The sequence below is a fragment of the Hermetia illucens genome, chromosome 3, assembly GCF_905115235.1.
Source record: "Hermetia illucens chromosome 3, iHerIll2.2.curated.20191125, whole genome shotgun sequence".
In the NCBI taxonomy this organism is placed as follows: Eukaryota; Metazoa; Arthropoda; class Insecta; order Diptera; family Stratiomyidae; genus Hermetia; species Hermetia illucens.
The window spans coordinates 97,626,008-97,648,318 of record NC_051851.1 but is presented as its reverse complement, the minus strand read 5'-3'; the positions used below and the strand labels follow the sequence as shown (position 1 = coordinate 97,648,318).

Sequence of the window (22,311 nt, the reverse complement as noted above, 5' to 3'; positions counted from 1 at the left end):
AAACAATTTTTAAAAGTGCCACTTCCACGTTCCTCGTCTGGGGCTAGTACACATGGCTTCAGTAGCTTTGTTTTACCGCAAAACGGCTGAAAAAATAAGCACCGGACTCTGTTCCGATAATAGGGGAGACGAGTGTAGATACATATTGCAGGAGTAAAATGGTGAGCTTTGAGAATCATAGAAAAGAAATTCATCAATTTAGAAGGAATAATGGGAGGGTGCCTTGGAAGCAACTGCATTTCCAGAGAACTGCCCCTCGCTCGTTATCATGTCCTACAGACATAAGGTGACATGAATGCTGTTGCTTCTTCAGCCTTGAAATTATCCAATTGAAAAATATTGTGTGTGGGTGAATGTAGATTGATCTATTAGACTTTAACTAAAATCATTCCACATTGCCTTTCGTATAGAATGGAAAGTTGGTGCTTTGTCTAACATCCCCCGCTAGCCGCTATGTTCATTCCAATTCCAGCAACCGTGGAATTGCCCAGAGCAACAACATCAACAAAACAATAAAAGCAAACGATAAAAATAACAATGTTAGGCACCCTCCTAGTAAACACCGCCCCCCACGTCTCTGTTTTTCGTGCACATTCCGCACTTACTCTCGACCCAGATTTTTCACCTACTATCCTGGCGAGCCAGAAGGACGAAAAGGAGAACACCTGTAATGTGCTCCATATCTCTGATGCTCCCCACGATATTTTTACGATGAATATTGATTCCACTTAGTATATATGTAATACGTGCCCACATGTACGGTTTCAGAGGATGTACATTAGTGTAAGTGGTGTGGCATTGAACTGAGCAAAGTTTGGATTCCGTTCCGGGAATGGCTTTATGATGTAGGCGCTCCTGCTGGGTGAAATCCTTTGAAAATTGTATTGAAATTTTCCCAATTGATGTATTTGTTTGATACTCGCGATGCGATTTTCATAAATTGGAAGGCAACGTACTGTCGTTTAGGATTAAGTGATTAAGGATGTTGCTGCGGGGGGTTATTGGAAAAGGTGTGTTTTCGGGTTCTGAATATGGTTATCTGGGAAGCATAGAAAGAATTTCAGCACACATAACACATCGTAACTCAATTACATCGCCGAAATCTTCTTCAAAGGAAGAGTAAACCTGGAATATTCAAGATGTTTGGTATATGTTTCGGAAATGACATCATCGTTCAATTGGAAAATAACAAACTTTTGGTTTACTTGCAAAAACCTTTATCAGATGGGATCAAAGACGACGAAAAATCCACAGGATGGAGTGACAATCAACAATGTTTGATCCGTTAGGAATTGTTTAAGCAAATAAGTTTGGGACTGGTAACATTAAGAAATTATTGCTAAGAAAACCAAACAATGACGCAAAAGTACTGCTACCTTTTAGAATTTAAAAAAAAATAATAATTTTTTTTTTTTGCATATTCCAACTCTTTAGAGTCGATAGTATCCTCGATTTTTCGTAAAATTCATTTGATTGAAAGCGGCAGTTTCGCCTTTTCCTGCAGGATAGAATTTTGTGTTTTTTGTGCCATTTCCTTTCCCATTTCCTCAATTCCCTCATGACTCCACAATAGTACAAATTAACCTAGGTGTTGCTTATCAATTCGCTTTTTCTTCGAAATGTTTACCCAGAACCTACCAATCTTCAAATTTTTGGCAACTCTCAATCCTATTTAGTAGTCCTAACATTATCTACTTTCTAAACAGGAAATTATCATTCGTTCCTTTTTTGGGGTTTTGGGCAAAGTTGGGCCAAATCATAATAATGATTCACGATTGTAATTATAATCAAGTTCTCGTGATTATGATTGTAATCACATAATCACATAATCATAATCATGCAATGTCGTCCGTCCAGTCGCTCTCTATGGTTCTGAGTGTTGGCCAACTATAAAAGACAATGAATGGCGTCTTGCGGTAATGGAGACGAAGATGCTATGTTGGACTAGTGGCGTCACATGTTTAGATCACATCTGAAATGAGGATATCCACGATCGTTATGGGGTTGCACCGATCGTGGAAAAGTTGCGAGAGAGGCGTCTTCGATGGTATGGTCACGCAATTCGTGCTAACTAGAATTCACTTGCCAAGATTGGTCTGAACATCGAAGTCGATGGTAAACGACCAAAAGGCAGACCTAAACAACGCTGGCTTGATACGCTAGATGGGGACTTGAAAGCCTCGAGATTGCACCCAGATCAGGCATTCGATAGAACCAAATGGCGAAACCGATCACGACGAGCCGACCCCGCTTGTGAACGGGACAACGGCTGAGGGAAAAGAAAAATGTAATCACATGATAGTGCATTTTCAGATGCGATTGCCTTATCTCGTTGTTTAATAAAGTGTATATTTGTATGGCTTTCAGCTGAAATGAGTTTGAAGAAATGATTTAAGTATGCTTTTGTTTCTTCGTGATTTTGATGGCTTCTTTGAGTAGTATGGAGTAAACTTTACTTCTCATCAGCCATAAGGGATCGTTAGAGGGAACAGAATATGTAGTCACATAGGCGGGTTAAATTTCTGGATAGATATTAATCACGTTTTGATCTTTTTACAGGGCGCGTGAGAGGGGGCGGTTAGCGTTCTGCATAATGTTCTTGTAACTTACTATTCTGATTGCAATTCCATGATTTGCAATAGTAGCAGGAAATGAAAATAATTCCAACAAATGCAGTTAGTAGGTCGATTTTGAGTTTAGTTGAGTGGGAGTCATTTATTGTGGGGCGGGGATACCTTTACAATCGAGTTATTACAGATGAAAAATTTGGACTTTTGTAATTGGTTTGGAGCATTAGTTTGTAGGTTGCTTTTAGCGTCTTATCTTAAGGATGATCTAGTTTGGCATATTTGAGGCTAACGTCCACTCGGGACGGCACAACACGACACAATATTACGTAGTGTATTGGCAAGATACGTATATTAAAGACACTATCAGACAAATGTCTGTACCTGCTCTAGGCAAATGTCTGTTGCAAATAAACCTTCATTCATTGCAGGCTAACCTCTGTAAAGCCTGCCATCCACGTACAGTTCTGCCTATCAGTTCCGTCTGAATAGTGCGCATTTGCCCGGTGACCGTAACGTGGATGAGGTGCAATTGTCTGCCTGTTTTGACTATTATAGCGGGCGTTGATCGAATGAAAAATGTTTTGTGTAGACTGTGAGCAAAAATTTTGTAGGCAACTTTTTCGTTAATGAACATATTTGATTAACGCCCACACACAAAAATATCTCAAATTCTCGTCTAAGTCCTTCCATGTACAGAGTTGAAATAATGATGTTTCGGCTTGTCGGTACGTAGATGCCGTTATTTTATTGGACTTTGTGGGCATGGATGCCATCTTTGAAAATGTCCTATATTATTTGGGTGATATGGTTGCGCTCGCGACCAGGTTTAGACTGGAAAAGTAACGATTGCCGCTAATGATTTTGTAGGTCATAACTACTGAAAAAGGGTTACCGTTTGAGAATTGTCTGCCAACTGAAATCTCGAAATATCGAGCTGCTGATCGTCACCCAAAGTCGCAATATCAAGTGTGTGGCAACTCAATTTTTCAGGATTTCATTTTGCCGAAAATGGTAAACGGCAACCCTTTCCCCCAAAATTTACACCCCTAAAAATCGAGAACGGCAGTCCTGCACTTTTGAGCCGTAAGCCTGTCGCTAGGCACAACCGCTTCACCCAAAACAAAAAGGATTGATTTAAGATGGCAACCACCCTCATCCTCATAAAAACAAAGGCTCCAAAATTCCTGGTCTGGAGTAGGGTCCAAGGATAGTATAGGTCCCACGGCGAAACGTGGATTGGAACCCACGATGGAGCATAAAACCTGGGAAACGCCTGCTGAACAAACATTAGCAGCTCTACTACCAAACCCTATCTCCACGTGGTGACCGCTGGGAGCTCTTTCTTAACGAAAAGCTGCAGACGGAGAAGGATGAAGGCGAGTCGCCCGCACCTAAAAACGGGACAAATTGTACCAACTGGTCCTCCAGGTTCGGGGTTGGGTTAGGCTGACAACCCTACACGGAAAACTAACTTTACGAAGCCACAACAGGCAGTACAACGAACCCTCGATGATATCGATCGATTTGATATCAAAATCATACTTGGGGATTTGAATAGCCAAGTAGGGACGGAGCCCGTATTCCAGTCCAGTAGTCCAGAAACATCCATGTAAATTATGCACAATTTATAAGGAAATTACAAAACCTTTTAATCCTAATGCTAGGTGCACTATACATTCAATCTACATAGTTGTTAGTTATTAGTCAAAACTGCTGACCATTTTCGTGCAACTTGCTATTAGGCAATTTAAATCGTTCCACTAATGACCACAAATTTTAAAAAGCTATCACCACACCTGGCAGTCAGGTATAAAATGCAAACTCAAAAATGAGAAGAAGAAGAAATTTGAGGTCCGGTACGGATAACCGGCACGGCATCAAAACCGCTAGTCGTGGGGCGGTTCAACTTCCAGGTGCCACGACGACCAGCAGCGTTGCTTCGTCTGCTGCAGCTGTTTCGCCACAATCTGTGGCGACCACTTCAGCAGGTTCGCGTAGGCGGCGGATGAGGTGAACTGAGGAAATGAACCTCTTGATCATCATTGATGAAATAACGGCTGGGGCGGGTAAAACATCTTGCCGCCCCTTGTTGCACTTGAGATTCGTTGAGCGTTTTCCGCGATTCGCGAACATGACTGTGCAGCGAGTCGCAGACCAGTACCGCTTTGTAACTCGCAGCGACACAATCTCGGCCATCATCAGGGAGCGTGTTCGACTTGAGATCATCGCGGAAACTGGTGATCAAGAGTAGATGGGGGCAGAGGCGGCAGCATCAACAACACCACGCCAAACTGCAGGCAACAGTTTCAATACTCGCCGAAGCACTCTTCTGGACCGTCCAACTGAGGTTTCCACTGGGATGAAGTCCAAAGAGCGAGTATAGAATTCTCTCTCTATGCAATTTCAGCAACTCCGAGAATTCTATCTCAAATCATTAATGAGATTGCTTCTCGACTTTGTGCTGATATGTCCTTGCTGCAACTACAATCACTTGTGTATTGTGATGCAGTTGCAGCTGTCAGATTGCATGGTCAGAAGATTGGCTTTCGCGTTATTACCTTGAGTGACCGATGAGATCTACCATGGAAAATTCGTTTGGGACTTCGGCGGGACTCACTGAGGCAGAACATTGCTAAGCCGATTCAACCAGGCAATGCCAGCAGACGGGTGAAAAATAAAGTGCAGAGGGTTTACAGGAACAATGCCGACCCCAGTGAAACACCCGTTGTCGAAATTCTGGACACACTAAAGTAGAAACCTTCTGTCGTATGTAGTCGGTTACGCAATATGGCGAAAGTCATATGATAGTTCTGCTTACAGCATGTATTGGGAGGGACGAGTTTTAACTGATCGCCACATATCGCTCAACAAGCCGAACGTGCTGTTAATTGACAACACGGTCCGCTTCGCGTATATTATTAATGTTGCCCCCCTTAACAGTGACATTGAAAGGAGATACGTGGAGAAGAAGGCCACTGGTTCGGGAAATCAAAGAAATTTGGCGTCTCGAGCGGGTGATTGTGGTTCCCATAATATTGTCAGCTACAGGTATTGTACCTAAATCCCTGACGGCTTCCCTTGATATCCTGAGACTCTGGCACAGTCTGATTCAAACCATTCTGCATACGTGCTCGATGTTGCAGGGAGTAACCCACCAGCCATCGGCCACTATCACCAGTGCCCCTTCAGCTTTTGAGTAGGTAGGATCGTCCAAACCTAAATGCTTAGCACTTCGTGCTAGTATTGGGTGAAATCCGATATCTGCCGAGATTGTGACAACTCAGAAAGTAATAATAATCGTTGGCACAACAATCCGATTGGATCAGAGCCATGAAGTGTATTAGAGCACTTCATTCAAGTAAATGCAAAAGTGAAGCTTAAACTTTGTTTCTCACCGAATATAGTCATCTGGAGAATGAAATAGAAGGTCTCAATTAGTACTTTCCAAGACTGGCCAGTTCTGGTGTTTCTTACGGGAATTCGAGGGCTGGACATCGATAATTTTTTGCACGGACTCAATCTCAGAAGCTAAGCAACCGAAAAATGTGAAAAAAGTACGAAGCTGACTCTATATGAAGCTGTATTTAGGCCTGAAAATAACTCCAATAAAGTTAACAACAGCATATAACTATATTTTCTAGAAATTGACAGGAAACGCCCCTAAGTCATAGAGACATAAAATTACCGTAATATAGGTTACAATATAAAGGGTGATGTTACCAAGTTTGGTGGAAATCGCGGCATTATCATTTCAGATATAATGTGTGAAAGTTGTGCCAACTTATTGTAATCTAAGATTTTTGGATGTCATTACCATACTAAAGTCGGTGCAAATGGAACAAATGTTCACTCAAATATTCTTACATAAGGAACGCCGATCTTCTGGTTTTCGACTTGTTTAACATTTAACATCACATGCAGTCGATGCAAGGGAGAAGCATTTGTTTATGTATTGTTACAAAAGGGATTGCCTGGGTTTTTGATTTTGCATGCTAAATGCAGAATTTTCGGTCAGCGGGCAGTCACCTAATCGATGAAGTCGACGCTGAAGATCGGATAAAAGAAAATACAAGGTGGCATTGTGAAGTCCCCGCAGTGGTACCTAGGGACAATTCCAGTTGTCTGTGCTTTCCGTCGCAAACATGTAAAGTGATTTCAAATGAGCCTATGTATTCGATTATTTCCAAAGTTGGTGCAGCTGGAGGGCAGGATTTGAGTAAGGTTGCAATTTAGCCACTACAACATAAAAATGATAATAATCATTGGCGTAGCAATCGGTATTGGATCAGGGCCTTGAAGTGTGTTAGAGTCCTTCATTCAAGACCGTAACGGTACCCTACAGCGCAATGTAGAAGGGACTTTGGGCAGCAATGCGCTCGCCCGAGATTATTACCCTGATTTGACTCAGGTACTTATTTATAACTGAGCCGACTGGTATCCGACATCCAGGCACGTTAAAAAATCCCTCTATCACCAGTGAGATTTAAACCGTGACTTTCCGCTACGACAGCCCAGCGCTCTAACCACTTGAGTCATCCGAACTACAACTACAGCATAAGTGCCGTTTTTGTGATCAACCAAAGTTTAAAATTGATTCGACTATCGGTGTGTCACACCATGATCACAGCCGCGATCGGATATGGAGTTGTAGCGATCGCGGCATGGAGTTACACCAATTTTAATATCGAGGTCGAGGATTCAGATCAGGCCTATAAAAGGGCAAAATGATGCAACCGATCACGGCTCAAAAAGAAGAAGACGACTGAATTCATATGACGTTTGTTAAGCTTGTTGTATAACTTCACATCCTAACGGCTATCAAGTTTTGGAGTTCATCTTAACGAATGCCCGTCTGAACTGAGTTTCGAAAATGTGAAATTCTTTTCAACATAATTTTGATGTGTGATCTGAGCGGATAACTTTTTGGGATATAAAATTTCTTCTTTTTTGCATTCAGTCATAAAATTCATCTCAATCAAGAAAAAAATTATTTAATGCAGGCGTTCATCTACACATTATAAAAGTTAGAAAGGTTTCCTCAGCATTCTTATGATGTGAAAAAATTCATCGAAGGGGGTGATTCTTCAGACATAAGAGTAAATAGCATAGAGTAGCTCCTAGAAAGAAATTTTTATTAAAACCAAACCCAATTCATAGATATTGGCCAACAGGAAACCTGATGCTAAGGCTTCGTCGGATAAAAAATAGTCATTGCTTAAAGCGACAAGGTAAGTTGTATTTATGTAAATTAATATTAGACTTAAATTAATAATAGGAAGATAATCGTGGGAATTACAGTAAAGTAATTGATCTTTGTAAATATTTATTTTACTTTTGTTTACTTTAGTTTAGTTGAAACCTTTATTATTCTATTTTAGCCATTTTTTAATCTGCTTTTTTCATTTCTGAGTTGTCAAAATTTTGACTGATGTCGCATTTTCGGTTCAGACGACCCTACCTTCCTAACAGGTGGTGATGGCCATTGGTAGGTTAATAGGAAGATACGTCAAACTCACAATATCGAACCCCTTTGCAAAATGATGTACTTCTTGGTTCCAATCATTATGTGCGAAAATCCTAGCACATCTAGGAAAGGGATCACCCCTTTCCTTTAGTAGACTAGAACTACCCTCTTGAGATATCAAAATTCTTTGATTTCCCGTGCCAGTGGTTTCTTTCTTATCGTATTTCAGCTCAATATTGCTATTAGGGCACTAGCAACAAGAATGGTGCATGCTAAGAGACCCGTCTTGCCTACTAGCAAAACGACAAATTTATTGTGTGGAATACGACGATCAGTTCATCGCATACCTCCTGCCGTTAATATCGGTAAGCCTAAAGACCCAAACACAACAGCGAAGTGCGTCCGGCCGCAGTAAGAGAGCTGACAAATGAAGTTCCCTGCACGGACTTGTATGAGGCAACATACAGTAAGTCTGGTGCGCAATGCGGTACGCAGAAAATTTCGGAAAATCGAACTTTTGCGATGCGTGAGAGAGAGTTTGGTGCGTCATTTGCAATATGGCCGCACTTTTGAATGGGATTAATTAGCATGAATTCGTTTAGAAAACTGTCGTAGGTACTAATTGAATTGCAAGTGCCAAATAGGAATGTCACTAGAATTATTTCTGAATCTTCCATTCATAAACATTGGATTTAAGCCCGAGGTAAGTGCACCCTTGACGGCATCAAATGCATGATTTAATTAACATAAAAAATGCATGCAGGTAGCTTTTCCAACCTAGCCATTTCGGCAAAGGACTCACTTTTATTACTAACCCCTAATGCCATATAAAATCCTGTAAAGTGGTGTACAGAGATTTTCCGAAATTGGCTCGAATTCTTCCCAACTAGATGTTATTCACATAATCAAGTATCGATTAGATGGCATTTGTTTAATACATGAAAAATATTAAAAAGCAATTGGGATCTTCAATTCGGCTTCGATATTTGTTTGTAATTTTTTTTTAGAAATTCTTAAAACGTGGACAATTTGACAATTTAACATAATTATGTTGCGGGGCGCAGACAAACCATTAGCAAGATCATTCGGAAATTGCATAAACCTAAATATTATTTGCAATGCCGCGCATTTGTGCGCGGAAAATCGACCTGCATGCTTTTTAAAGTTTTGTGTAAACGCAAAACCTTATTAAAATCGGTTTACTGTCTGCCTGTCTGTCCGTCTGTCTGTCCGTCACACGCATTTTTCTCGGAGACGGTTATAGCAGTTGACACCAAATTTAGCAAAAGGGTGGGAACTGTGAACGCTCGCGCATACTGTGAGTTACATCCTTTTACGTCGAGTTTATATACATGCAAAAGGGGGGTGTAAATTTCTTTTTCACCAAATATAGTTATGTGGGGTATCAAATTAAAGTTCTCGGTTAGTACTTTTCGAAGTTTTTACTTTCGTTGGAAAGGTTGGAAGTGGGGGTGGTTGATCATTTTTTTAAGGGGGCCATTTTCAGAAACTGTGTCCGGATAGTTGAGTGGTTAGAGCACAAGGCTATCGTACTGCTCACTGGTGACAGTGGGATTTGGATCGCGATTTGACGTCGGATACCAGTCGACTCAGCTGTGAATGAGTACCTGAGTCAAATCAGGGTAATAATCTCGGGCGAGCGCAATGCTGACCACATTGCCTCCTACAGTATACTGTAGTGTACTGTTTCGGTCTTGAATGAAGTGCTCTAACCCACTTCAAGGCCCTGATCCAATATGGATTGTTGCGCCAACGATTATTATTATTATTCCCAGAAACTACCAAACCGAAAAATCTGAAAAAAAAATCATGAGGCTGCCACTATATGGTGATTAGGCTCCGGAATACCTTCCAGACCGATATCTGTTCAAATAAAGTTAATAATAGTATATTACTATAATTTTTAGTAATTGGTTGCAAAACCAGTGCAGTGCTGTGCAGTGATGTAGACTAAAATATAGACCATGATCTTACCAAGTTTGGTAGAAATCGCACTATTACTAACAATGTTAGTTGTTGCTTCTTTGAAAATTAAAGACTATGAATGTCAATATCATCCGAAAGTGGATACTCTCACATAATATATGCATATATTATGCGCTACGCGCTAAGAAATACACAAAACCTTTCGTACCTGAAGCGTCCAGCTTCCGGTCTCCCGGCTTGTTTTAAGTTAATTCAATCATGCAATTGATGATGCCCACTTACATCCGGCTTAAATTCTACTTTGGAAGATTCGGAAATAATGTTAGTGGCATTCCTAATTGGCACTTGCAATTCAATTAGTGCCTACGACAGTTTTCTAAACGAATTCATGCTAATTAATCCCATTCAAATGTAACAGCCGAAAACGATTAGTCTCGCCATACTGCAAACGGCTGTAATCTGTCAACAGATCGAACCTTGCCGACGTGGAGCGATCTGTGCCGACCTTAAATCTTCATTGTACATTGAAGCTGCGTGCCGTCCGCAGATTTTCTCCTCCGCGTTCCGGACCCAACGGAATTGTGTTTGGGCCTTAAAATGTTCCCGTGATCGGTCCAGTATTATATGGAAGGTTTGGATGAATCACCCTACATACACCATTACCAGATGATCTAACATCTCTAACGAACCATACATACACTAATCATTCACTTTCCCTCTTTCATATGAGCCCGGTTGGCGACCGCGTCGTCCGGAATGGTGCATATAAAGCCCTCCCACTTAATAAGGAGCTCACCAACATATAGCCATCTTTTCGACAAATAGAGATCGAGAAGCAGCTGCCAGAGCAGTTAATATATTTGGTATGCATTGCCTTCGACTTCCATTTATCAATCCGCTGCTAATCCGTTTTCACCAGACTCAACGGTTTGTAAAATCTGCAAGAGACTCGCTTGCTCCTTGCTGTAAAATAAGTGCGTAGTGAGTTGGCTTGAAGATGGTCGGGTGACGCAGCGTCATCTATGCCCCTTCTCTTCGATGTTACAAGGGAGTTTCATTAGCTCCACTGTAGAATTTGGGTGATGTATTCGGAATTCCGACATAGTATTCCATATCCGCCGTTGGACGTTTTCTTAATTAGCTTTCTTCCATTGCGATATTCCGATAGTGGACACATTCAGTGCGTTTATTTTGTTTTTTTCCTCGGCAACTGTTTTGCTCTTTCGACAAAATGGTATACCTCATATTATGGTTTCTGTTGTTACAATAGTTTGTAATTTTGTGCTTCTTGGAACTTAAAGAATGAAGAGGCGGTTTGGTAAATTTTGAAAATGTAGTAATTTAGTACTCCACTATGCACTACACACCTCCAAACTAAAAGCTGGTCCTTAAAATACTCACTGAGAACTTTATTTGACACCTCACACGATTATATTCACAGAAAAGCATCTACACCCTCTCTTCACTCTTATAAGAGGACCCGCTCGCCCTTTTTCAAAAAAACAAATGCCAAACAGTAAACCGACAAAGAAAAGCTTAAGGTTAAAATTAGGCTGTATGAATGTACATTTTTTGGCTCCTTACCAACAATTTGGCTTAACTGTTGCTGATGTTGAAACTGGTTTATTCTTTTCACCATTAGTGTTCTATCTTCTCTCCTGGCTTTAGTATAAATTTTATCATTTTATCAACTATTAGCTTACTACTTACTTTGTCGAGGCTGTATTTCGATTATGGAATATTGCTATCCTAGTGGTTGACAATTGTCAGAATATGATTTCGGCTTCCCCAAACCGTCATACTCATTGTAACGAGAATAGATAACACGTTCCTTCCGTTGGCTCACTTCGATTCGCTACTTTGAAAATAAATTAAGTCCTTGCTCGTTAGCACAGTCTACGACAGATTGCATTTAATGAATTTGGATAATCTATTTGTTTCCTTAATTAAATAAATGAAGAACTAAATACTAAATGAGTTATTTTCGCCAAAGTCAGGCGCCGTCTAAAGAATAATCTCCAACAATCATTCCAGCATCACATTGAGATTTTCAAGGACTGAAAATTGTATATTCTTTCAGAAGTCAAGGTAATAGAGACGATAACAATTAGATTCAAAAGACAAATGTAATATTGTGGAGGCGTTTGTTTATCATTAAATTGAAATAGCCTGACCTCGAAAGCAAGAACCTTGTACTTATCTGGAGACGATTTACAATCAAGACCTAAATGACCTCATTTTATTAAAATCATGTAATAAACTTTCCCACTTTTCTGCTCAGGTGACACAACCTGCTCATTCCAGTAACTCGTCTTTCCGCTACAGCGTGGGGTATTAATTTATTTCATAACACCCACCGCCTAATTTGCAAATCTCATAATTGTACCAATTAATTGTAATTTTTCCGGGTTACACTTTTTAATTGGAAAAATGGCGAAGGCACTTAAGCCTAGACAAAAAAAGTCATTAGAAAACGCTGACGCTTCAGATAAATATACAACAATTCACAGCTAGGAAAACTGGGTTGTAGGTGTAGGCATTCAAAATTCCAACTTATTCAAACATTTGACGACCAGATGAAGCTCCAAGCTCCTATCGCCCTGAGTGCTCCACCAGTTGAAGGACACCCGGCCGGAAGCATACAATGGGCAAAGCTCGTAAAAACGTTGATGAAAATTTGTTTTATCTAAAAGGACATCCATATTGTCCTATTACGGCTTGATAATATCATAGGGATCTCTTCCTACTTCTGCGCTGCCAGTTCGGGCGAAAGCCCATTTATGATGATTCGAACGATAAATTTTAATGTGCAGAGCCCCCAAAGGACATTTGCGGAAGAAGTGGTCAACCGACCAGCAGAGCGGTTATAAAATAATTTTCCAATTTCATTTCCGTGACAAAAGGGCGACACAAAACAAATGTAAACAAAACTATCCATCACTTCTCTGTTCAATGGATAAATGACTTTAATTGCATTTCAAAGTTCTTCGTGAACAATTCAATAAGGGTACTTACATTATTCGGGCGGCGTCTCTCTGCCGGACGCCCTCGTCCCGGTTCAGCACCTCCAGAATCATTTGTCGTTCTTTATCCGATAGGTTGTCCAGAACTTGTGACGTGGCCACTGCAAGTTCCGGGCCGAGAGCATTAATGGTACTGCCGGGAATAGTTGTGGTGGTCGCGGTCGTAGCAGTGTATCCGGTTTCCGGGCCAACATCCGAATTACGAACGTTTGGGGTCGGTGTCGGTGGTAATCTTGCACTACGTCCACTCGCCATCCTCCTTAATGTTTTGATGCGAAAAAAGGCCAAACACAATCCCTTTTAGCTCAATGTTTATCCGTTGTCCTCTCTGCAGTCAGTCGCACGGCTACTGGGGTGAAATAAAAACATAAACCGAAAATTAATAACAACAGAAAGGATATTCTTCACTTTTTTATTTCGTGCTTATTTCTGTATTATTCTTAAGGGAGGATATTAAATATGGAGTAAATTGTTTTGATAACATTTAATTGACGGTTTGCGGCCATTACATTTGACGACTATCTCTGGTTTTAAATTTAAAAGTAACGAAATATTCAATAATTTCTGAATGGTGGAACTCGTGCCAACACCCAAATGAAAGGATAACAAGTTGACATGTTTTCACGACATGTGAGACTTATATGAGATCTTCAAAAATAAATGAAATCTTAACAAAAATATAAGCCCCTATGTGCTTCAAGGAACAAAAAGAATTCCTTGTCCAATCTGAATTCTACATGACGCCTTTTTTCTGCTTAAATGAATTCGAGAATGAAACTTTCATTTTCATTTTTTGTTTCCCAACAATCAATGTTTGACTGTACCGTTCAAGCTTATATGGAAATTTCCCTAAGGTTGTAAGATATTCGTTTTGTCGTTTCCTTATTTACCAACTCCAACCTTCTACTTTCCCGGAACGTTATTTCCGTCTCCATGATTTATTGTTTTCTCTGACTGCAAATCAAGATATTATCCCGCTGGGAAATAGCAATGTGTACATCTTGACAAAGTTTCCAAATTTCTTCTCCAGTTCGTATATGATTGTAGATTGAAACAAGTCGCGAAACCGGAAGCCGGACGCTTCAGGTATGAAAGATTTTGTGTATTTCTTATAAAAAAATAATTGAGTGAACATTTGTTCCATTTGTACGTAGCGCACAATGTGTATCCATATATTATGTACGAATATTCTCTTTAGCGTGATGCTGACGTTCTGTCTTAGAATTTACACTAAGCGGCAAATTATATTGTTAGTAATAGGGCGATTTCCACCAAACATTCTAGGATCATGCTTTATATTATAAACTATATTCTATGATTCTAGGATAAATTTAAGGAAGGTTCTACAGTCAATTACTAAAAAATTTAGTAATGTACTATTATTAAATTTATTTGATCAGATATCGATATGGAGGGTATTTTGGAGCCTAGGAGAGGTGAGAGAGGGTGAGTGAGCGAGAATAGGTCAGTGAAAGAAATGACTATTTTCCAGAACTCGGCCTGACTATTTTCCAGAACTCGGCCTTCCTAGCTAGCATTGAATGGTACTAATGGACACCTTTCATCGAATATCCCACATGACTATATTTGGTGCAAAGAAAATTGCAAATAGAAGTTCCATTCAAATGTATACCCATTGCCACGATCAAAAAACCTTACTGAGATGGAATATATAATATTTCCTTCAGTAGTGAGAAATTTTTTCGATAGGGGCACACTCTGGAAAGTTTCCACATTTGATGAGGGAGCGAAGGTGCAAAGTTGTGCACAATAAGTGCAGATTAGCTTTATCACACTTTCAATTGCATGTGCAGCTTTGAAAATTTGTTCATCACCACTATCAATGGTGCAAAATTCGGTGCCCGGTCTAGTTTTGCCTTAATTTGGAACTTCCAGACTTTCCGGGTTTGCCCGAGGTTGGATATTGTCATTTCAAGCAACTGTCTTTCATCGTCTTAACAGCAGGCCCTCACACGGGATGACTCCCTTAAGTCTATGAATCGCACGGACTGGTTTTCCCATGCTTGAGGGTGACAACATTTGTCCATCGTCTTCAGTTGGCGTTATTTCCAACTTGCTGATTTCTCCGATTTGCTCCGATTTCCTTTTTGGCTAACAACTGGAAAATCAACTTCTCCCCTATTCAGTCGATCGCCGCTACAATACATTATATAGTCGGGCGTCTCCAGAAACCCGGTTCCTGTCCAGTATAGCTTATCTTCCTTAAAATGTAAAATCAAAGGCTGTTAATTCTTAAGTCGCAAAAATTAGTGAGGCCCGTAGTCGGTTTACAGATTTAAGATTCGATAATTTTTCTGTTATTTTGTATGTTGCGGAAAAATGACCTCGTACACCACCTTGTCGTAGTGAGATAGCGTGGGTTCCGGTATCAAATTTGTTCAAAGGAACCCTTCTGAAGCAATCCTGTAGTTAGGACCATGTTAACGGTAAAAAGAGAAACGTGCTAGTTGCCTTTGTGTACCTACTCTATGATTCTCTGTGTTCTCTTGTAATTTTTGATAATAGAAGCTATTTGATTTCATCACTTCAGCTAGTCTAATGACTGAGAACGTAGGGTGTGTCCCAGGACCAAGGCGAAGTGAAGTAATTGACAGCTTGTACTTCAAAAATGTTACGTCGAGTGTAAGGGGAGGTACCCATACACGCAAAACGGGGGTGTAAATTTCTTTTAACCAAATATAGTCATGTGGGGTATCAAATGAAAGGTCTCGGTTAGTACTTTCCGAAGCTGGTCCTAGTTTTGGCATTTGTTTGCAAAGGCTACTTAACCGAAAAATCTGAAAAAATTCAAGAGGCTGCCACTATGTGGTGGCTAGGCCCCGAAATACCTTCCATACCGATATCCCTTCAAACGAGGTTAATAATAGTATATTACTATAACTTTTGATAATTGGCTGCAGAACCCCACCCTTCCCCCTCCCCCCTGCTCCTAAGTTGATCCTAGCGCCACGCAACAATGTAGGCTATAACATAAAGCTTGATCCTACCAAGTTTGGTAGAAATCACACTATTACTAACAAAGTTATAATAGCTGAAAGTTATCACTTCATTGTAAGTTTAAGATTTTCAATGTCAATATCACCCGATAGTAAATATTCTCTCATATTATATGTGTATATTACGTGTTGAGTACTAATGGGACAAGAGAATAGGTGGTTGAATTTTGCTGGAGATAGCGATTTCTTCAAATCTTTCAACAAAAAATGCTGCAAGAGAAAATGGAACACTACGAGTGCTGGTGGTTACGGGTGAAGAAGCGATAACTACTATAGTATTGTTTGACTACTTTAAGGCACCTAGTTTTAATGGCATTTAACCAGTGATGCTAAAGGAGTGTATAGAGCCCCTCGAGTGTCACTTGAGAAGAAAGAAATATTTTCTAGCATATCATGTTTTGGATTACGTGTTTACGTTTTCATCATCAACGGGGCAACAACCGATATCCGGTCTCGGCCAGCCTTAATAAGGAACTCCAGACATTCCGGTTTTACGCCGAGGTCCATCAATTCGATATCCCTAAAAGCTGTCTGAAGTCCTGACCTACGCCATCGCTCCATTTCAGACAGGGTCTGCTTTGCCCTCTTTTTTTTATCTCTTGGCTGAATGTTAAGATAGTCCTCATTTTTCGAACCAGTACTTGCGCAAGTATATGTGGATGACATGATGGCGCTGGTAGTTTCTCAAAGTCCCGGAAACATGGGCAGAAGTAGACAACGCGCAGATGATTTTAATTTGATTTGATTGAAAGCTGGTCCCTCAGACAAGGGCTCTCAATAAATTCAAAAAGAAAAAAACACAATTTTAGTATTTACACAAAGGAAGTATCCAGCAACCGCAGTGCCTAAGTAGTGGAAAACTTGGCTACTTTGACATCTAGAGAGATGGTAATAATGAAATTTAAATGCGGTTCACGCCGGATTCTTTTCGAAAGAGCTCGAAGCCAAGGGTAGCGGAATTCGGAAAGGAATACGAATAGTCCCCGGATCGACATTAATGTTCCTGTTGTAAAAGACGAACGTGGAAGGCAGCAAAGGGGAACGCCGAAATATCCACCAAAATATCAGGGGTCTGATACGAGGCATTAAGTTCACATATCATATGTGAAACTCAGGTGACAAGTTTTCAACATAGGATAAGTGCGGACGCGGGGAAACGAAGTAGGGGCTGAATTAATGAATCCGTTGGTGCCCCGCAAGCAGCCAAGAATAAAAAAGCCTTTTCACCGAAGAAGGGTGAATTGGTAATTCCTCGATTACAGCCTCAACATTGACAAGGGGTGAATAATCTGTAGTTGGTCAACTTGAGCATTAGACAAAGGTGGGAGAAGCGTCAAGAGGGGAGAAAGAAGATCGGTCCGGAAAGAAACATTATTTTCAAGAAAGGTGATATGTCTTACGCCGATGTCCTTCGGAAAGTAAAAGCCGACCCAGAACTGGCAGACTTGGGCGGCAGTGTGCGTCGTATCTGGCAAGCGACATAAGGGAATCTGATGTTGGAGCTAAATAAATCTAGCGAGAAGTCAGCGGATAATTTTCACGATCAGGTGGTGAGCAAGCAGAAGTGAAAGCTTGAAAATAAAATACAATAATCGAATCCATTGATCTAGGCGGATTACATCACGAGAGAATATCTGTGCTGCACCAAGGGAATAATTTAACCTTAGCGGAACAGAAGGACAAGGTAAAAACAGGTTGGCTCCTATACCCACTTAGGGAGCCAGTATCTCTCAAGAGACGCTTCAGATGCTTCGATTTCGGTTACTTTGCAGCAGCATGCACTAGCCAGCACTGTAGTTTGAGAAGGTGCAGAAAGTGTGGAGCAGAGCGCCATCTCATCAAAGAGTGTACCGGAGATCCACAGCGCATGTTGTGCGAAGGGAAAGATGGTTGCATGCTGCACACCTCTCCTAGTGCTACATTAATGCAATGTAAGAAGATGCTACACAGCTTGGTGTTTGACACTAAATACCACAGTCCTAAAATTATTGCCCGTGATTTCAACGTGTGGGTCGAGTGATCAACACCAAACCTTCGCAGAGCTGGACATTGTACTGCCGACATTGGACACATCTTCCAAGGCAAAGAGTTAAGCTGGATCCGCGATTTGACTAACCTCGTTGGCGAAAGAGATTGTCTGGTGGATGAGTGAAAATCAGACCCACAGAAATGGAGAAAGTGACTTGAGAAGGACAGCAACTGCGAAGACTGATCATCGGAATCGTTAGTTAAGAGCAGGTATTTGGAACTTTTGTTACAGAATACAGATTGAATCGAAAATGATGCAAATCAAGTCTGGTAGATTGCGCAACGTATAAATCGGGCGTCTGACACTTCCAAGCAACAAACATTGTAGGCAGGGGTGTGCTTATTAGATCGACAGTTTGGACTGCTGAAGTCTTGATCAACATAGTTAAAATAGTGGACGATCTCAGAAAAGAGCTTCGACGAAAAGAAATAACTGAACTATATTCTATCGGACAACGGGTGTTGATACAAGAATATCTCCAGTAGATATCCTGGCCAGTAAAGGCTATCGATTGTATGGTCTGTAGCAAAGAAGCGAAAGCAAAAGTACTGAGTGCCTGTGGTAGACCCAGGATCATATCCTCAATATAAGTGAAAATAGGGTAGGGCGAACTACAGCTCAACACAATTTCGGAGTGGATGCGGTGGGTATCCACCACTACCAGTCTCTACCAATTCAACTTTGACCAGCCTACAAACTTTCCCACGTGTGAGCGTGTCAAACAAAATACGGACGATATCTCCTTTATTTGCGGAAAGCTTGAAAACATATGTAGAACTCTTAAAATAAAATAAGAGTGCCGCTTAACACTTAAGCGTGTTACTGAAGCAAGCCGAAATACACAAACTAAGTACACATTAGGAATAGCAGTCTGAGACTGGGTCAGCCCCATAAAATAGCATCAGAACGATAGTTCCGCGAGGAATGTATGGAGCTCTTTTAGAAGGTGTTAGGGTTTTGCCGACGTGATTCAACTGGACTCAAGTAAGCGGTTACCAAGCAAAAGAGTAGGATTTACTCTCAAGCAATTACCATTTCAATCGTGGCAACATGTAGTACATGTGTCCGGTAGCTTAGTGGTTGGAGGCTGCCATAGCAGAAGGTCGCGGTTCAAATTTCACTGGTGGCAAAGGGGTTTGTTATTGTGACTGGATATCGTCTAAGCTGTGAATGAGTACCTGAGTCAAATGAGGGTAATAATCACGGGATAGCTTAATGCTGACTATGCTCCTACAGTATACATTAGTCTTCTAACGCACCGTCTTGGATGAAGCACTCTAACACATTTATCAGCTATTATGTGAGAGGAAGAAGAATCCTATATCCAACGGACTCAAGGAATGCGTTATCGCTGTTATTGTTCCTTAAGGTTCTGTGATTAAAAGACTGTTGTAGAACATCATGTATAAAGTCGTTTTTATCGTTCATATTGCCGAAAAAGTCAAATACAGACCATCTCGTGGAACTTGCTTTCTACTCATCTGAAAAAATAGCTGTTATAAAGAAGTAACTAGACAATGCAGAACTGGCATTCGTGGGGAATAAAGAAGAATGATGCTAATTTGAGTGCAATGTAGGGAAACGTCTGCTCGCATTAGAGTAAGGGGTATAGGCATGATTTGTAAAAGAAAAATGATGAAAAGAATTGTTGTACATAAATTTGCCTCACAGCATTTCAACTACTCATTTACAGGAATAGTTCTGATCACATTTGAAACGTAGAATAACGGTACGTTATTTTCTATACTTCGTATTTTTGTTCACAATCATTTAGAATATTTTTTAGTAATATTCTATCAGTCGGCTTGTCCATTAGTGCCTTTTATTAACGTTTTGTGTAAAACAAAATCTTATTAAAATCGATTCACTGTCTGTCTATCTGGCACACACACTTTTTTCAAAATTGTTAAACCGATTCAAATGAAATTTGATGGACATATCGGAACTATGTAATCCCACCTATACGGTGAGTAACCTAAATTTACGTGGAGTTTAAAGGGGGCTCCCAGACAAGCAAAGGGGAGATGTAAAAATTTGTTTGATCCCGAAATGAAACGTTTGGATTAGTACTTTCCTAAACTGACATAAATAGTAAAATGCCGGAGTAAGGAGGCAAAATATGCACACTTAAAGTGAGACAGGACTCGCGTTTTTATGAAACTTAGGCCCCAAAATATGTCCCATTCCGATATCTGCTAAAATAAACTCAATAATATTATATTACAAACTTTTCGAAATTGGTTGAAAACACCCACTTAACTTCACCGGAGGAGTACTAAATTTTGCAGCAGCATAGGGGAATATACGGTCAAGTTTCATGGAAATCCGACTATTGACAAACAAATTTATAGCAGCTGAAACTTATCAATTGCGGCCGAATTTACTGAATAATTCATATTCGAGTGACCTATGAAAGTTCCATTTACGAAGAACCTACTTCTCCCCAGCCCTTTGTCAGGCTTTGTGTGAAACGAAACCCTATTAGAATCGATTCAATATCTGTCTGCCTGTCTTTTTTTTGGTTGGGCAAAATCAGTAATGGATACGCATCTGGAATCTAGGGTACACATCTCGGACTCTCGTCGACTAAAACCTCCCATATTTTCTGCACGACACTCTCCGAACGGTACCTTCGTTCTGATATTACTTAGTGGAGTTGTTCAGTTCTTAACTGTTCGCCCTAATCAGCTGCTACCGCTTTGCGTGTTGTTAATTGCACTAGCTACCCTTCTATGCCTCCTTTGCGCCTCTGCTCCTTTTAGCTGCTGATGGATCCATTTCACTATGGCAACTACCGCCTCTCATGCTGTGCTTGATTACACTATGGAGGTCACTACATAGATTTTCTACCGTTAAACCGGTATTTAGCTTTGTCCCCAGGTTTTTCCTTGAGCTTTCTAATCTTGGTCAGGTGAAGAAAACGTGTCCTGCATTTTCGGCTGCACTTTCACACATAGGACAATCAGGCGATTCATCGAAATGGAACCTATAGAGGTACTTTCTGTACCCACTGTATCCGATTAAGAACTGACTCAGATCGCAGGTCATCTCACGGTGGTTTCGTGTAGTGCACATACTATGTTTCACGGGGCATTCTTCGCCTGACCCCATGATGTTTACCATGTAGCCAATTACTTCATTCGTTCCCTTTGCTTGTTAAGGCTTCCTTCCCGCTTCTCGTACAAGTGGCTTGACTCATCAGCTAAAATGTCAACTGGGCTCGTCCACACAATCACACATGCTGCCTCATAAGATGTTGTCCGATAGGCGCAGCATGCTTAGAGAGCACTTAGCCGATAAGCATTTTGAAGCTATCCGTGATTTCCTACGATTTTTATCGTCGATAACCACACTGGAGCCGCCTATAAAAGAACAAAGTTAATGAAACGGGATAAAAGTAACCGCTGATTGAACTTCGGGTTGCCTATATTTGAAAGCACCCTTGCTAGCATTGAGCTGATGATCCCCACTTTCTGGCCAGTAAGCTTTAAGTGGAATTTAAAGCTCAGCTTGGAGTTGAATGCTACTCCCAGGTATTTCAGCGATTGCTGAGAGACATCAACATGTGCACATGAGTAAATTTCAACAGTTTATTGTTTCCGCCGCCTTGTAAACAGCGCCAATTCCGTCTTGTATTCAGTAAGGTTCAACCCGAAGTCGTTAAGTGAATGCTTGACACTTCCGTGTAGTCACGTTCCCTAAGGTCTGTACTTCGTCAGAGTCATTGGATGACCACGGTTTGCTTAGCTACTAGGAGCCGTAGAACGCCATCATATAATAAGTTCTATGGCAGGGGACCCGGAAAAGACCCCAGCCGACCTCCTGCCGTGATATCGTACGTCTTCGGCTCTTTGTCCGAATCGTAAAGGGTCTTCCGCTTATATAGTTTGCCGTTTGTGCCGCGATGAGCGCTTGAATGGAACGGTTCCATCTGGCAGAATTTAACGCGTTCTTGATGTTCTTGATGAGAGTCACCAGCAATTTTCCTTCATTGAAGGCTTTCCTGGCTAGGTCAAACACCACTTTGGTAACATTGTAGTGACCGCGGCTGCGCGACGGGAGCGGAATCTCATTCGGCTCTTTCTTAATTAATTTGCTTAAACAATGCATTTAATAGTGTGCAATTGCCCTAATGTTCGCCGCAGATTGCACATTATTGAATGCATTGAGGCGAATTGATCTTGACAAGAGACGAATGATTTGCCGCATCCGCAGGCGCATGTTGCCGCAGCATTGCCTAGCGAGTGAGAAAGGCTATGTA

At 40.9% G+C, this 22,311-nt stretch overlaps 1 protein-coding gene across 2 annotated transcripts in view; it reads right to left on the bottom strand.

Annotated features, from left to right (window-relative positions):
* Positions 1-22,311, bottom strand: part of LOC119651153 — a 414,598-nt gene that overhangs the window by 265,552 nt on the left and 126,735 nt on the right. For both annotated transcript variants that reach the window (XM_038054561.1, XM_038054562.1), the window contains exon 3: positions 12,997-13,353. In XM_038054561.1, coding sequence (XP_037910489.1) covers positions 12,997-13,259 — 263 coding nt within the window. In that variant the 5' untranslated portion in view covers positions 13,260-13,353. The remainder of the gene's footprint in view (positions 1-12,996; positions 13,354-22,311) is intronic.